Source organism: Oryctolagus cuniculus, chromosome 1 (genome assembly GCF_051225735.1).
Source record: "Oryctolagus cuniculus isolate XC-2025 breed Fujian yellow rabbit chromosome 1, ASM5122573v1, whole genome shotgun sequence".
In the NCBI taxonomy this organism is placed as follows: Eukaryota; Metazoa; Chordata; class Mammalia; order Lagomorpha; family Leporidae; genus Oryctolagus; species Oryctolagus cuniculus.
Window position 1 is genome coordinate 62,815,162 of NC_142867.1, and position 18,216 is coordinate 62,833,377.

At 38.7% G+C, this 18,216-nt stretch overlaps 1 protein-coding gene across 1 annotated transcript in view; it reads right to left on the reverse strand.

Annotated features, from left to right (window-relative positions):
* The window catches only part of RRM1 (ribonucleotide reductase catalytic subunit M1), a 36,405-nt gene that overhangs the window by 8,344 nt on the left and 9,845 nt on the right, over positions 1–18,216 (reverse strand). Inside the window, exons 4-15 of the mRNA XM_002708730.6 lie at positions 16,522–16,622; positions 14,681–14,740; positions 13,827–13,866; positions 13,455–13,617; positions 10,450–10,591; positions 8,514–8,597; positions 7,163–7,324; positions 6,721–6,800; positions 5,959–6,160; positions 3,714–3,863; positions 3,280–3,501; positions 983–1,059 (exon numbers count right to left, since the gene is read on the reverse strand). Coding sequence (XP_002708776.1) covers positions 983–1,059; positions 3,280–3,501; positions 3,714–3,863; positions 5,959–6,160; positions 6,721–6,800; positions 7,163–7,324; positions 8,514–8,597; positions 10,450–10,591; positions 13,455–13,617; positions 13,827–13,866; positions 14,681–14,740; positions 16,522–16,622 — 1,483 coding nt within the window. The remainder of the gene's footprint in view (positions 1–982; positions 1,060–3,279; positions 3,502–3,713; positions 3,864–5,958; positions 6,161–6,720; positions 6,801–7,162; positions 7,325–8,513; positions 8,598–10,449; positions 10,592–13,454; positions 13,618–13,826; positions 13,867–14,680; positions 14,741–16,521; positions 16,623–18,216) is intronic.

Sequence of the window (18,216 nt, forward strand, 5' to 3'; positions counted from 1 at the left end):
CAGATGGAAGACCTCTCTCTCTCTGTCTCTACCTCTCTCTGTAACTCTGTCTTTCAAATAAATAAAATAAATCTTAAAAAAAAAAAAATAGCCTGAAAAGACTAACTTGTAAATCTTTCACACAAAGTTAACACATTACCCTCCAAAGTCCCTAAATTGCTATGACAATCAATTCAAACAGAAGCCATGTATAAGGCCTATGTGGCTAGGTAATAAATAAAATAATGAAAAACATTAAGAGATCAAGAATATTTGGAAAAATAAAGGTTTATTGAGGAAAAGAATTATCTAATCTAGACTTTAAGTCCCTAAAACAAGGTCAGCTGTTTTCACTATGGTAAGCAACTTGCAGATTACTATACAAAATCTTATGAAGTATTTTTCCAAAAATAGCTCTGAGGTAGGTCATTTGGTCCATTTGAAAGAGGAGGAGAAAAAGTTAGTTTCAAAAGACCTCTCTCTCTCTCTGTCTCTACCTCTCTCTGTAACTCTGTCTTTCAAATAAATAAAATAAATCTTAAAAAAAAAAAAATAGCCTGAAAAGACTAACTTGTAAATCTTTCATACAAAGTTAACACATTACCCTCCAAAGTCCCTAAATTGCTATGACAATCAATTCAAACAGAAGCCATGTATAAGGCCTATGTGGCTAGGTAATAAATAAAATAATGAAAAACATTAAGAGATCAAGAATATTTGGAAAAATAAAGGTTTATTGAGGAAAAGAATTATCTAATCTAGACTTTAAGTCCCTAAAACAAGGTCAGCTGTTTTCACTATGGTAAGCAACTTGCAGATTACTATACAAAATCTTATGAAGTATTTTTCCAAAAATAGCTCTGAGGTAGGTCATTTGGTCCATTTGAAAGAGGAGGAGAAAAAGTTAGTTTCAAAAGTTAAAATGTTAAGTCTATTTTCTGAAGAGCCAAAGGAGAACTCAAACCCTCCTGTCTTTGAAGCTACCTTAAATCTCTCTACTTACTTTGCAATCTTCTCCTTAAGAAGTTTCCAGTCCCAAAGATCTGTGGGAGTAACATTCCACATATCATACTGAAGAATCTAAGAAATAAAATGCCAAAATTTGTGACATCACTCTATGACAATTTAAAACAAAAACAAAATAAATGGCCCACTGTCATGTCATCCCAACATAGGCTTTCTTCTAGTCAATTTGTGTGAGGAATACAAAGTCCACAGATTTTCCTGGACAAACTTCCATGTGGTCATACTGATCAGAAACAGGCTTAAAAAAACTGGCTAAGGCCTTCTCTACCACACATCTCTGCTGAATCTTCTCAGAGAACCCACATCATAGCTACAAACTAGGAAATCCCAATGTTCATGAATACTTGCTGCTGAGATGCATTCTCTCTTTTTACAGGAACAGTTCACTCTGACCTTATCTTTCTTCACTGCCTTACCCTGTCCCTTGATCTTTTTAACTCAGCTAAAATCACCTATTTACAAACACCACACATTTTATTTCTGAAGTATCAGCAGAACATCAGAGCTAAATGAACATTTTTATGTAGCAGGGAATCCTATTGATACTACTGATAATAAAGGTGGTATGGAGGGCAGAGTTCTAAGATTCAAACCCAGATACCTCCCCCTAGTACACTGGCCATGTACAACTCCCTCTACTTGAGTGTAGACATCTGGGAATATGATGAATGTTCAGGATTATAGAACAGGTAAAGAGTTTTTGCAATGTGCAATTAAGGTTGCAAATCAGTTCAGTTTGAGCTAAACAAAAAGAAAATTATCTAAGGTAGACCTGACTTAATAAAAGCACTCAGAAGGACTCTTTAGATTGTCTCTCCCCTTGGTCTTGAAGAAGCAAGATGCCATAGGTTTTAAAGCTACAAAATGAATTCTGCCAACAGCCAAATAAGTTTGAAAGAGCACCCTGAGCCATAGATGAGACCACAGCCCCTACCAAGATCTTCACCACAGCTTCATGAAACCCAAAGAAGACGGTCAGCTAAGCCAAGCCTGAACTACTGACACAGGGAAACTGTGAGATAATACATGTATGTTTTTATAATCCACTAAATTTAGCAATAAAAAACTAATGCAGGCAGCATTTTTCTTGTTATTTCTGCAGTGACCACTTCTAAATTTTAAAAAATTAAGAGTATCATTTTTACACCAAAGGATAAAGGTACAGAAGTTTCTCATGGCTGGTGGAACAAATTACCATATACTTTGGAGCTTAAAACAACCAAATGTAAAGGCCAGTGTTGGGGCATAAGTGGGTAATGCTGCTGCCTGCAACACAACCATCCCACTTCCCACCCATCTCCCTGCTAATGGCCTGGGAAAAGCAACAAAATGATGGCCCAAGTACTTGGGCCCGATACCCATGTGAGACACCAAAATGAAGCTCCTGGCTTCAACCTGGCCCAGCCCTGGCCATTGGGGTCACCTGGGGAGTAAACCAGCAGATGGAAGTGCGCTCTCTCTCTCTCTCTGACTTCCAAATAAATAAATATTTTTGTTTGTTTGATGGTTTTATTTATTTAAGATTTATTTTATTTGTTTGAAAGACAGAGTTACAGAGAGAGGTAGAGACAGAGAGAGAGGTCCTCCATCCGCTGGTTCACTCCCCAGATGGCCACAACGGCAGGAGCTGCACCAATCCAAAGCCAGGAGCCAGGAGATTCTTCCGGGTCTCCCACATGGGTGCAGGGGCCCAAGGACCCAGGCCATCCCCTACTGCCATCCCAGGCCATAGCAGAGAGCTGGATCAGAAGAGGAGCAGCCGGGACCAGAACCAGTGCCCATATGGGATGCCAGCGCTTCAGACCAGGGCTTTAACCTGCTGCACACAGCACAGGCTCCAATAAATTTTTTTTTTTTTAATTTTATTCTTTCATAGTTCTGGAGACTAGGAACTCAAAAACCTGTTGGGAGGGGCTACACTTCCTGCAGAGGCACTAGAGGAGGTTCTGTTCATTGCCTCTTCTAGTGTCCAGTGGCAATCAGCATTCCTGGGCTTGTGCCTGTATTACTTGGATTTCTCCCTCCACGTTCCTTCTCTTTTGTTTATGTCTCTCTTACAGGACAACTGTCAGTAGATTTAGAATCCACCTAGATAATTCAGGATGATCTCTTCATCTCAACATCTCAATTATATCTGCAGAGACCCTTTTTTGAACCACGTAAGTGACAATCACAGATTATAGGAACTAGGATGTGGATATATCCTTTGGGGAACTACCATTCAGATCATAATGGGTACTCACAAGTAAAAGGACATTTCATTCATATACTTACTCCTTTGCTTACTGGACAGCCCTCATAGGTTTCATATGGGCCATGCTCCTTGGCTAGGTCACAGCTGGCTTCCAAGGCTCCATAATAAATAGTTTCAAAGATTTGCTTATTCAACAATTGGGCCTCTGGACTCTCAAAAGGATATCTCATCAGAATAAAAGCATCTGCCAGACCTTGTACTCCAATTCCAATGGGACGATGGCGTTTATTTGATAAGCAGGCCTTTGTGCCAACAGATTTAAAGAAAAACAGAATATCTGTTAAATTATGGAAAAGAAAAGGCAACATTCTACACTAAAAACACATATTTCCCCCTACTTCGGTTTTCTCACACAACTCCAACGATAACCATTTAAATGACAATGCAGACCAGGATAAATTCCTTCCATCTTGGATTTCAAAAGTTATTAATAAACAGAGAAATCTATTCATACCTCTGGGACAGGATAGTAATTTATATCAATAATTTTATTCAAGTTTCGGACAATAACTTTAGTAACTTCAGCCAACTTCTTAAAGTCATATGTGTGCTCTGGTGTGACGTACATATTCAAGGCCAGGGAAGCCAAGTTACAAACCGCAACCTGGAATGCAAAGGGAAAGCGTCAGGAATCGTAAGTTTGATTTCTTTCTTTCTCTCTCTCTTTCTTTTTTTTCTTTTTTTTTGGTAAAGATTTATTTGAAAGGCAGAGTTACAGAAAAAGAGGGAGAAATAGAGGGAGAATATCCATCTGTTTGTTCAGCATTATTATTCAGGTGTCCTAAGTGGGTGCAGGGACCCAAGGGCTTGGGCTATTTTCTGCTGCTTTCCCAGGTACATCAGCAGGGAGCTGGACCAGAAGTGGAGCAGCCAGGACTTGAACCAGCACTCATGGGATGCCAGCATGGAGAGCAGCAGCTTACCTGTTATACCCCAACGCCAGCCCCACAAGTTTGATTTCTCACCATGTCAATGACAGCACCATATTCTAACACCCTTAGACATTATAATTTTTAATTTTTTAAATTTGATTTCTCCCTCTTCATCCCTTATTAGTCCATTTCTAAATCCCACTGATTCTCTCTCTTCAAAACCTAGTTGCATGTGCTGAGTCAGAACAAGCATCAGTGGGGGCCAGAGTTGTGACGTAGCAGGTAAAGCCACCACATGCGATGCTGGCATCCCATATGGGCACAGTTCATGTCCCGGCTGCTCCACTTCCAAACTAGCTCCCTGATAATGGCCTGGGAAAAGCAGCAGAAGATCCCCCAAGTGTTTGGGCCCTGCCACCCCCGTGGGGGACTCAGATGAAGCTCCTGGCTCCGGGCTTTGGCCTGGCCCTGCCCTAGCTACTGTGGCCATCTAAGGAGTAAACAGGTGATGGAAAATCTCTCAGTATCTCCCTCTCTCTGTTACTCTTTCAAATAAATAAATAAAATCTTCATATGGATATCTTTAAGGGGTGGTAGGTGAACTGTATATTTTAAAAAGGATGAAAAGCAAAAAGAAAAAAAATAAGAAAATAAAAAGGATGAATTTTATTTTATATTATATCATATATATATATCTTATATTATATCTCAATTTTTAAAAAGAACTCTGCATAGTTTGGCAAGCAAAAGAGGAACTTTGTACAGACAAATGACATGATCAGATTGTTTAAAAAGGGTCATTCTACCCTTACTTGCATATAAGTCATTTCCTTCCAGGTAAATTACAAGTTTCTAGAATGTAGCAACTAAGCCATATTCACTGACAATACCAGAGCACTTAGTATGGTGTTTTACATACAGCTGGTGCTCAATAAATTTTGAATTAAACTTCAACCTTAGCAGTATATTCAATTTACTTCCTATTTACTTCCTGACTTTACATTTGTAATTATTTTTAGGGTCCTAAAATTGGAGATCTGCTCTTTCCTGCTTTCCATAGTTACACCAAATATCCAAGCAGCCTGCCATCCAACTACTACAACATTCTCTTTAGGCTAGCCTCTAACCTCTTCTTACACTAAGACACTATAATCAAAAGCAAGAATCATCCCCTTCATCTTACCATTTTGATATTTTTCCTATCATAAAAATGTAAGAGCTTCCTACCTCTGTGACTTGTCAGCTTCTACCTCTGTCTCCTTTCTTCCAGCCATAGCCATTTCTATACCAAGCTTTAATTTGTTTGCATCATCAAAACAAACTTAACTTGATGTGCTTTGCACAAAACCTAGTCCTCTCTGGTCTATCATTTCCCAAATGGAAAGCTTTTTCCTAAACCAATTTAAAAAAAAAACCAAACCCATGCTCCATGTCTAGCCTTGGCTCTGTGTTAGAATTTTATCGCGCCATTCACAGAAAGGATTCCCTGCGTGCTTACATACTTTAAACTGAAAGAGCATCCCAATGTATTCTGTGTTTCTCCTAAACTACCACAACAGTATATTGCTATTTTTCCCAAATAAATATTGTTATAATGATGTGTATATAAAAAAAGCTGACTTTTTCCTACATAGCTTAGATTAAAAAATATTTACAGCTATGGATCACATGTCTTTCTTCCTTTGTAATCTATTTTAGCTCTCTTCTGCTAACATCAAACTATGAAAACTCCCTTCACTCTCCTGATGAAATCAATTGGGGGATGCCCAAACAATAGCTGCCTAAGATCTCTACCTTGGTACTGAAGGCAGAAATTTTCCTACCCACCTCATCTTTGCTTGTATATTCTACTACTTCTGTGCACAGGTTGCTGCACTTGATGGTTCCAAGGTTCTGCTGGTTGCTCTTCCGATTACAGGAATCTTTGTAGAGCATGTAAGGGGTACCTGTCTCTGTCTGAGACTCAATGATGGCGTACCAAAGCTGTTGAGCTTTTACAACTTTGCGGACACGACCCTGTTTCTCATAACTGAAAGGCAAAGTTAATATTTTAATACTTATTCCCTAGGAAAATCTTCATTGCAGACAGTTTGAACAAAGATAGTAAAACATAAAATTATGAAAACTCTTAGACCCCTTCCATCCCAATCCCACCATATCAATAATACTTTCATAATAAAAGATGAAGCACTTTAATACTGTGCTAATTTTAATTATCTACTGATATGTGTGTCCTATTTGCTCACGATCCCTGTATTAATATAAAGTGTAATTTACTTTATCAAAAGTACTATATGGCAGAGCAAAACAAGAGCTCTGAAAGTCTTCATCTTAACTTTTATAAGAATCAATTTAAAAGCCCAAGCACCTATTTATTTACATGTCCCAAAGTTTTAAGAAAGAAAGCAGAAGCCAATGTTGAAGAGTCAGGAGGCAATCATGACCAAAATTAAATTAATTAATATTCTCTCTTAGATACTTCTGAAGATTCCTAGAAATGAGTTAATGACTTACATACTTTTGGTATTTGGATGCCCCAAATAAAAGAGAAGCCATGGTTAAAACATTACTTTCATATTTTTCCCATACCTTTCATAGAGTTTCTCAAATTCCTCTCCCCAAACTTCATCCAAACCAGGACACTCATTTGGACACATCAAGGACCAGTCCTACAAAGGGAAGAAGAGCACCACCCACAAGAAATTTGAAATAATGCACCATAATACATTAGAAACACTCCAAAGATAAGGTGGCTTTTGTAGGCTCTCAGAAATTTTCTATACAAATAATCATTTTGGGTTCAGGCCCAAACATCCAACTTTGTCTGTCTGTATATGACCTTTTCAACTTTAGGTTAGATAGCATCTACTTTTCAGAATGGAAACACAAGAAGTCAGGCACAGTAACTCTTTAATTTGTTCAGAATGCCTTCTGCAACATGACCATCCTAAGCATGACTTCAGATGACTACATAAAAGAAGCATCACACATAAATCAAGTTGCTATTCCCAATAAGTACCTATTCTCTCACCTGATTAGTCTCCACTCGTTTCATGAAGAGATCTGGAATCCAAAGAGCAAAGAAAAGATCCCTGGCACGCTGTTCTTCCTTTCCTGTGTTCTTCTTTAAATCAAGGAACTCAAAGATATCTAAATGCCAAGGCTCCAGGTAAATAGCAAATGCTCCAGGACGCTAATGATAAATAAATCATTCTTTTCAGAATTGGAATGAAACAAAGAAATCGTGCATTTTCCAAACCTCTTTCATACTGTCTCCTTTGATCATCACTACAATTACTGAATTAAATGAAATAAAACAAAAGTACTATATATATGCAAAGTTGTAATATTTTTCTTACAACTGACATAAAGAAAATGTGGAATAAAAAAGATTAATGAACTTGTCCAATATAGCAAAGTACACTATAGCTGGACTGCCTATTCAGTTGCAGCCCAGCTTACTTTATACTGTATGACACACACGTGAAGCCCAAAGAAATTGTTCTAACTTTGACAAGATAAGCTATGCTCTTAATAAAGGTCAGAAAGGTGACCTGTCTTTTCAATGCCCTCAAAGTCTATCAGAGAGAAATTAAACTAGGTGATCAGTGTGCTTATATGTTCATAAAAGTCAGACTTTATTCACAAAAGATCCTGCTGATAACACTGCGTAAACCCAATTCTCTTAATTGCACTATTCCTTCTATAACATAGTGAAGAATAGAGGGTTTTGTTGTTTGGGTTTTGTTTTTTAAAGAAAGTCTAGAACATACAATTCTTTTATAACATTGGGTATTAACAGGAGTTACTACTTGAGAAATTATTTACAAATGAACTGTCACATAAAAAAGCTGACAGAAAACTGAAAATAGATCTTTGTAAAAATTAAGAGTGGGAATAGCAGAGGAAGGAGGAAGAAGGGTTGGAGCATGGGTGGGAAGAAGGGTAGGGTGGGAAGTATCACTATGTTCCTAAATCTGTATATATGAAATACATGAAACTTGTATAACTTAAATAAAATTTTTTAAAAAAGCTGATTGATCAGAGGCTGCCTGAAGCCACAGATAAAGTTATGTGTAGGTGGGGGGAGGATGTTGGGGTGACAGCAAAGGCTCATGAGCAAACATTTTGGGGTAACAGAAATGTTCTGTCTTGATTGGTGTGATTATTTATACAAGTGTATACATTTGTCAAAACTGATTAAACAACACATTTACAGTGTGTGTACTTTAAAAGTAAATTATACCTCTTGAAGTTGATTTTAAAAGTAAAAATAAAAGCAAAATAGTAAAAAAACTATATATAATTAAATCATCTTATAGATATACATGGCTAAAGATTTTTAGTTCTGATTCCCCACACTCTCAAGTAACAGAGCATACCTTGTTTCCACCTTGATCCACATATCGAGCTGTGTTGTTATATACCCTCAGCATTGGTACAAGACCGTTGGAATTGCCATTTGTCTGAAAGAGAACCCAAGAATAAAAGCATGTGGAAGAGACAGAGAGGCCTAAGCAAGGTAAAGAACAATAAGGGCCAACAGTGACATATTACTGTCTTCCATTCTTTCATTAAAAAGGGTGCCAAGGGGCAGGCATTTAGTCTAGTGGTTAAGACACCTATGCCCCATTTTGGAGGACCTAGGTTCCATACCTGGCTCTGGCTCCTGACTCTAGCTTCCTGCTAATGCAGGAAGGCATTCTTGGAAGGCAGTGGGGATGGCTCAAGTTAACTGGTTTCCTGCCACAATGTAGCAGACCTAGATTGAGTTTTTCAACCCTGGTTTTGGCCCAGCACAGTCTGGACTGTTGCAGGCATATAGGCCTCATTTCTAGGTGGAAATCTTTAAGTTTTACCTGCCCTCCACCTCCACCACTGCTTTCAAATAATAATGCCCATTATAAAATCAACAAAATATTGTGGAGCGGCCAGCACTGTGGCATAGCAGGTAGAGAGCCACCACCTGCACCACAGCATCCCAGCTCAAGTCCCAGCTGCTCCACTTCTGATCCAGCTCCCTGCTAGTGGCCTAGGAAAAGCAGTGGAAGATGGCCCAAGTACTTGGGCCCCTGCACCCACGTGGGAGACGGGGAAGAAGCTCCTGGCTCCTGGCTTGAATCTGACAAGAACCAGCCATTGTAGCCATTTGGGGCGTGAATCAGCAGATGGAAGGTCTCTCTTTCCCTCTCTCTCTCTCTCTGTTAATCTGCCTTTCAAATAAATAAAACTAAATATTAAAAAATATATATTGTAGAATAAATTATAATTACATACAAAGTTACTTTACAGCATTTTTTCTTTACACTAAGATATAATAATCACAAGTCAAAAGAATCTAAAATCGGCCAGCGCTGCGGCTCACTAGGCTAATCCTCCGCCTAGCGGCGCCGGCACACCGGGTTCTAGTCCCGGTTGGGGCGCCGGATTCTGTCCCGGTTGCCCCTCTTCCAGGCCAGCCCTCTGCTGTGGCCAGGGAGTGCAGTGGAGGATGGCCCAAGTGCTTGGGCCCTGCACCCCATGGGGAGACCAGGAAAAGCACCTGGCTCCTGGCTCCTGCCATCGGATCAGCGCGGTGCGCCGGCCGCAGCGCGCCGGCCGTGGCGGCCATTGGAGGGTGAACCAACGGCAAAAGGAAGACCTTTCTCTCTGTCTCTCTTTCTCTCACTATCCACTCTGCCTGTCAAAAAAAAAAAAAAAAAGAATCTAAAATCAGAGTAGCTAAATTTAAAGAAATTCAAAGGAGTTTACAATAAATGGGAATTACAGGTTGAATATCCTAATCCAAAATGCTTGGAACTAGAAGTGTTTCTGATTTTAGATTTTTTGAGATTTTTGGAATATTTACACATACATGAGATATCTTGAAGATGGGTCAAGTATAAACATGAAATTCATTTGTTTCATATACACACAGTCTAGAAGTAATCTTATACATTTTCAATGTACCTCCATTTTAATTGTGACCTGTCACATGAAGTCAAGTGTGGAAGTTTCCACTTTTGGTATCATGTTGGTACTTGATAAGTTATGCATTTTGGATTTTCAGATTAGGGATGTTCAACTTGTATTATTATTAAAACAAATTATAACTCTAAAATATGAGCTAAAATGAATTCTAAAGATAATATAGTCTAGTTTAAACATCTAGTAAGATAGATAAAAACAAAACTAGAAAAAGTAAAATGACATCACACAGCCAGATAGTAATGAACAAAGACCCAGTTCTCCCAAACACTGGCATATGCCTTCCAATCACAAGCTGCTTGCTTTTGGACTTGAATTTCTTCTTTTAAAAGTCATTTGACAGAAGCTTACCCCAGCAATGTAGCTGCCAGTAGCCCGAATACAACTCACAGCAACACCAATTCCCCCAGCAGACTTAGAGATCAATGCACACTGCTTTAGAGTGTCATAAATGCCTTCAATGCTGTCATCTTTCATACTCAGAAGGAAACAACTATAAGAAGACATAAAAGTCACAACTTAGAGCAAGCAGTGAAGCAGGAGCTCAAAAATGATTATACAATCCTAAAACAGGAAATTAGGCAAACGAATGATTTGAAGTTTACAAAGTTTCTGAGTGGCTTTAGGAGAAGAAAAGTGAAAACAAAACTGGCCTTTACTGGAATGACACAACGAAACATGTAAGCAAATCATACTATTTAAAAAATCACCTTGCTGTCTACCCTAGATAATAGGCCTGAGAAGAAGTCTTTAAGTTAAGTCTAAAATATTAGCTCACATTTCACCAGCCTGCAAATATGCTCTTATCACTCAACTTGCATGCAAATTCAGCTTTCTGGTAAGACAAGAAAAATGAAACACTTCTGAAAAAAGAAACATCTATCCAAAGGTCAAACAATTCTTTGGAATGTTCACCAAAATTACAGCTCCCTAGCAGTGTTTTTAAAGATGATACCTTTACATTTTGGATCTCATCCTGCTTCTCCCTCAGGAACCTTACTCTACCAATGATCCCTTCACTGTCTTGAATATTCAATCACTCAAATGGAGTCTATCCATTGATTTTTTTTCTATGAAATATCATATAATCAAGAAGATACAGAGAATAATAGGACAAATATCCACCTACCTCAAAATATAAAACACTACCATTATAAGTCTAAATACAATCCCCTAGTGTTTTCATGCATTAAAACTTTGGCATTTTACATGTTCCACATTTAAAAATTTTTCTACTTGTATATTTATCAGTCTACAACTTTTTTGTAACTCCACATTGTGCTATAGAGGTTCATTGGTTCATTTTTATTTTTTTAAAGAGTATCGACATATACATCTTTTTTTTTTTAAGACTTACTTATTTGAAAGGCAGAGTTATAGGCAGGCAGAGGCAGAGACAGAGGTCTTCCATCCTCTGGTTCACTACCCAAATGGCCACAAGGGCCAGAACTGGGCCAATCTGAACCCAAGAGCTAGGAGCTTCTTTCCAGTCCCCCACAAGGGTGGCAGGGGCCCAAGGGCTTGAGCCATCTTCTATTGCTTTTCCAGGGCATAGCAGAATGCTGGATCGGAAGTGGAGCAGCCGGGACTTGAACTGGTGTTCACTGGGATGCCGGCACTACAAGAGGTGGCTTTACCTGCTTTGCCACAGCGTCGGCCCCCATTTCTTTCTTTAAGTGTACATCATACATTACCAACAATCCTCTCAACTCCAAGATTGGACAAAAGGATTAAAAATAAAAACTCATTACACTACTCAGTGAAGCATTACTAGAAACTTCTATATAAAAGTATAAACTGGGGCCGACACTGTGGCATAGCAAGCTAGGCTTCCGCCTGCAGCACCAGAATCCCATATGGGTGCTAGATCATGTTCCGGCTGCTCCTCTTCCGATCCAGCTCTAAGCTAATGGCCTGGGAAGGCAGTGGAAGATGGCCCAAATGCTTGGGCCCCTGTACTGCGTGGGAGACCCAGAGGAAGCTCCTGGCTCCTGGCTTCAGATTTGCCCAGCTCAGGTTGTTGTGGCCATTTGGGAAGTGAACCAGAAGATGGAAGACCTTTCTCTCTGTCTCTTCCTCTCTCTGTCTGCGACTCTGCCTCTCAAATAAATAAACAAATAAAATCTTTTTTTTTCTAAAAAGTATAATGTTAAAAATTTATGAAGCTGACCAGCGCCGTGGCTCACTAGGCTAATTCTCTGCCTGTGGCGCCGGCACCCCGGGTTCTAGTCCCGGTCGGGGCACTGGATTCTGTCCCAGTTGCTCCTCTTCCAGTTCAGCTCTCTGCCATGGCCCAGGAAGGCAGTAGAGGATGGCCCAAGTGCTTGGGCCCTGCATCCGCAGGGGAGACCAGGAGGAAGCACCTGGCTTCTGGCTTCAGATCGGCGCAGCACGCCGGCCTTAGTGACCATTTGGGGGGTAAACCAACGGAAAGGAAGACCTTTCTCTCTCTCTCTCTCTCTCTCTAACTCTGCCTGCCAAAAAAACAATTAAAAATAAACAAAAAACTTATGAAGCCTTAAAATGATTTGATTACAGATACCTGTAATACATACATCCATAATTATATGTTAACTGACACAATGGATAATGATTTGAAGAAATGACTCAGCAAATGATTCTAACATTCCTATAAGCTTTCACAATCTGAAAGAAATAGCAAAATGAGGTAACCAAAGGTACCAGCAAGGGGAAAAGAGCTTCAGCTTTCTAATTAAGTAAGGCCTGAAGATAGCTGTGAAAAATATTCTCATAAGGGAGCTGGTAGATCATAGAGATTCATTTCCTTTGACACATGTAACCTTAGCATTCATTTTCATTGCTATAAAGTATTCCACTGCACAAGTACACCAATATTTGTCCATGTGCCTGTTGACAGACATTTGGATTATTTACAACTCATTTCTCAAGCAAGGTGGCTATGCAAATTATTGAACATTTCATCTGTAGGAGAGGAATTCTATTAAAAGCAATTATAGGCTGCGGCTCACTAGGCTAATCCTCCACCTGCAGCGCCGGCACACCGGGTTCTAGTCCCGGTCAGGGCGCCGGATTCTGTCCCGGTTGCTCCTCTTCCTGTCCAGCTCACTGCCGTGGCCCGGGAGGAGTGTAGTGGAGGATGGCCCAAGTCCTTGGGCCCTGCACCCACATGGGAGACCAGGAAGAAGCACCTGGCTCCTGGCTTTGGATCAGCGTGGTGCGCCAGCCACAATGCGCCAGCTGCAGCGGCCATTGGGCATTGGGGGGTGAACCAACGGAAAAGGAAGACCTTTCTCTCTGTCTCTCTCTCTCTCACTGTCCACTCTGCCTGTCCAAAAAAAAAAAAAAAAAGGCAATTATAGGTGACACACACATACCTAGAAAGTTGTGGCCGGTTGGTGCCGGCATTGAAGAGAGTGGGAGAGGCATGAGTAAACCACCTCTCAGAAAGCAGGTTATAGGTTTCAATTGCAGCATCAATGTCTTCTTTGTGAATCCCCACAGATACTCTCATCAACATATGTTGTGGTCTCTCAGCCACTAAAAACAAAAAAGGGATTTTCACATTTGAAACATGTATTTGAATCAAAAAAGGCCAACACCAAATGCAAATTAGAAAGACTTTATATCAATAAGCAGGCCAATTATTCATAAAGTTCAAAAGGTTACTTAGATTCTAAATAAGCCTAATAGCTCAACACTCTAATATAATGAATAGAAAATATAACACAATTGTGTTCATTTCTCACCTTTTCCATTGATCTTCAACAAATAGGATCTCTCCAGTGTCTAGAAATAAAGAAATTAACAAAACATTTCCAGTTTTTAAAGACACAGTGGCTATATCACTCACAATAAAGTGATCTGTTTAAATCTTCTCAGTTTTTGTACAATTTTAAATGAAAATAATAGCCTATTTGCTCTTCCTAGCTTCAGTCTGGAACATTATCAATTGGCAGTTTCGTTTTGTAAAGACCGCATGAAAATATTTGTTAAAAAGCCAGTTCTACACACGTAACAGCCAAAGCTGTGTATTCACCATCATCATCATTATCACAATGGCTAACACTCATAAAGGGCTTAAAACAGGGCACTAATCTCAGCAACACATATACTCATTAATCATCAACAGAATTTGTTCTTGAGATTGTATATTATCCCCATCCTAAAGAAGAGGAAACTGAAATATAGACATATATTCCTGTTCTCATTTACTAAACTGTATCATCACCATAAAATACTTAGAAAAACACTGTGTGTGTGTGTATATATATATATATATTATAATATACATATACACATAGGGACTTTATAAATAGTTATTGCATATATAGCCAAGTAATATGTAATAATTTAGGTAAATTATCTGCATAACTCCTCAGATAATCCAAAATGTTTGGAACATTCAAAATTACAAATGGATAAGCTATCTTTTACTTAACTAAACCACTGCCACCACCACCTTAGCTTCATTATAGCCCTCAGATGCAGCCCACCTCCAACAACTTAATGACTTTTATAACTGTATCAGCAAAACATAAACAAGACCCTGTGTTTCCCAATCTAAGGAGGAATCCCCACTTATTTGAAACCAATTATTTACCTTAAAGCCAAAGTAATTATAAGAGAAATCTCGGTCATAGATAATGGCAGAATTCAGGCGCTGATGGGATGAAAAAGAACCCATAGTTAAAATAAAATTAGACTTATGTTCACAAAATCTGGTATCTTTCAGCCCTGACTGCAGAACTAAAATTGACATAGGCTGTAAAAGATGCAATTCTGAATAGTGCCTGGGATTGAGTCCTGCCTCTACTTCTGATCCAGATTCTTACTAATGTGCACCCTGGAGACAGATCATGGTCCAAGTACTTGGGTCCCTGCTACCACCTGGTAGACCTGGTTGCACTTCCAAGCTCCAGGCTTCAGCCTGGCCTAGCTCCAGCTGTTATGGGCATGTAGGGAACAGACCAGTAGGATACAAGATCTCTCTTTGTCACTTTGCCTTTCAAATATATAAAAAATAAAGTTTAAATATAAGCTGTGTGATTTAATGTGATTTTCCAAACTTTCCCTATTTTGTATATAGTAAGTACATCATTTAAAAAAAAAAACAGGAGTTACAGAGAAAGAGGGAGATTCAGAGAGATCTTCTAACAACTGGTTCACTCCTCAAATGGCCACAATGGCCAGGGCTAGTCTAGGAGGAAGCCAGAGGACTGGAACTCCATCCGTATCTTCAGAAATGGGTGTCAGGGGCCCAGGAACTCAGGCCATCTTCCATTGCTTTTCTGAGGCACATTAGCAAAGAAATGAAACAGAGGTGAAGCAGCCAGGACTTGAACCAGTAATCATACTGCATGCTGGCATTGCGGGTGGTAGCTTAACTTGCTGCGCCACAATGCCAGCCCCTAAAATTCATCTTTAACGAAGAGGGAGAGAAGTGAGCATAAAAGTGACTATGTTATTATCCTTATAATATTTTTAGATAGTTGTTAAGCCAAAAGTGTTAGTACAACATATTTAATAATATATCTTATTTTTAAAATCAGTCCACTTTAAATAGCATAAAAACAAACGATAAGCAATGAGAAAAAGGATTATAAGCTCTGCAAAACCTATGGTCCTTTAATAGGTTTTAAACAAACTACTATTTTGACAGGGTTTATAGCAAAATTGGTCATTGTTGCAAAGTTTTTATAGACTATAATGCCATTTAAAGGAAATAAAAGCAATCAGCTACAAATAATCATCTTGAATAAAGAAAAATGGAACCAGTTTTTCAAAATACTAATAATATTTCTGCATAATGATATATGTCATTTTTAAATTACTGAGCAAGATCTTTCAAAATTTCATCTGACCAGCCTTTCTGCAAGTCAGTTTGGCAATGTTTATGAAAAATCTGAATGCACATACTCTTTGGTTCAGCAATTCCACTTAAGGAATTTATCTTACAGATACATTCACCTATGGGCAAAACCCTACCATGCAAGTGCATTTTCTGCTATAAAAATTGGAAAACAAATATTCACCCCTAGAGGAATTCTTACAAATATATACAATGACAATATATCTATGAAATGGAAGTTCTGCAGCCATTAGAATAGGGTAAATTGATACTCACTAAAAAACTAATACAGAACAATCTCCAAGATCTATTTGTAATTGAAAAAACTATCAGCGAGCAGAGTATGGACAGTAAGCCACCAATGAAGGTATATGTACACATATATACACATATACACATGTACAGAATAACTCTGGAAAAACACATTTCAAAATGATAAAAACGAAGTTGCTTCTAGAGAGGAAAATCAGGATTTATACAGGAAAGAGAACTAGTTTTCACCTATATCTTTTGTATTTAAATTCTAAAATGATCATGTTACTGTAAAAAAAAGACCTATTAAAAAATTTCTACCAGAAAAATGTGAAACGTACATCTTTATTGGCCAAAACAATATCCAGCGTTGACTTGGCCACCATGGGAGAGTGTTTGCCATTGTGTGGATTTATGTAGCTGTACAGGTCTTCCATCACATCTAAAAAATAATGACAATAACAAATTAAAATAGCAAATCACTTAACAGCTAATTCAGTCTCCAGGAAATAGTTTAGAACTTTGGCTCTCAACAATTTTTTCATTCCAACCTGCCTCAATCTAGTATAGAAATATGTACTGTTAAATATATAATGTTTCATTTAAGGAACCAGTTCCAGAGTTAGAGTGGGTATAAGCTTTTGCAGCTTAAAAATGATTATCAGGATGAGTGTCACAATGCAGTGGGTTAAGCTGTTCCTTGGGATGCCTGTATCCCATATCAGAATGCCTGGGATAAAGTCCTACTTCTACTTCCAATCCAGCTTTCTGACAATGAACACCCTGAGAGGTAACAAATGATGGCTCATCTGAGGCCCTTGTTATCCACATGGGAGACCTGGATGAGCTCTTGGCTCCTGGTTTCATCCTGGCTCAGACACTTGGGGAGTGAACCAGCAGATGAACTATTTCTCTCCAGCTATCTATCTATCTCTGTCACTCTGCTTTTCAAATTAATAAAAGTACTTAAAAAAATTTTTTAAACAGATTCCCAGATGATTCTGAAACCTACCTTCATTGAAAATTACAGATTGAAAGTAAGGAAATGCAAACATGATAAGCTCCTCTTACCAACTTTTTTTTTTATTGTAATAACAGAAACTCAACTTAAAACTCATTCCAAGCAATTCACTATAAATCCCCATTTAGCAAGAATTCTCCCTCTGCTCTTCTTTAAGCAGTACTGGGTGCTCTGCGTGTATAAGCCTTATGTACATACAAATGCTGGCATTTTTATTGGGATTGAGTTGAATCTATTGATGAATTTTGGGATAACTGCCACCTTCATAATAAATCTACTAAAAAGGGAAGATATAATGTTTTAGGCCCCACAGACTAGATCTGGAATTGAGAGCTAAAACAGTTCTTTTCTTTAAATAAAAAAAAAAAAAGAAAGAAAGAAAAATATTTATTTATTTCAAAGGCAGAGCTACAAAGAGAGGGAGTGAGAGAAAAAGAGAGATGGATCTTCCATCTGCTGGTCTATTCCCCAAATATTTTCCAAATGGCCTCAGTGGCCAGGACTGGGTCAGGCTAAAGCCAGGAGGTTCCCCCAGGTCTCCTACACGGGTGCAAGGGCTTGGGCCACCTTCCGTTGCCTTCTCAAGCACATCAGCAGGGAGCTGGATTGGAAGTGGAGCAGACAGGACTCAACTGGCGTCCATACAGGATGCTGGTGCCACAGGTGGCAGCTTAACACACTACGCCACAATGTCGGACCCATGAGCCAAAATATTTCTAATCTCAATCAATTGGCTCCTTACATATTGAAAAAATTATTTTGTCATCCTTTTTCCACATTCCTTGAGCTTATAAAATGGGAGTGGTAGAATGAAGTATTTGCTAATGATGACAAAACATCAATTTTAACATTTTGTTTAACCCTAAGCTTGTCAATAGATATTATTTTCCTAACCAAGCTACCATCATCTGCTTAAAGATGGACTTTAAAAACCATAAAGAACAAGAATCTATTGACCCTTTGATGCAGCAAGTCAGCACCATGGAGAAGCAATAAGTTCTAGTCCCATCTCTGC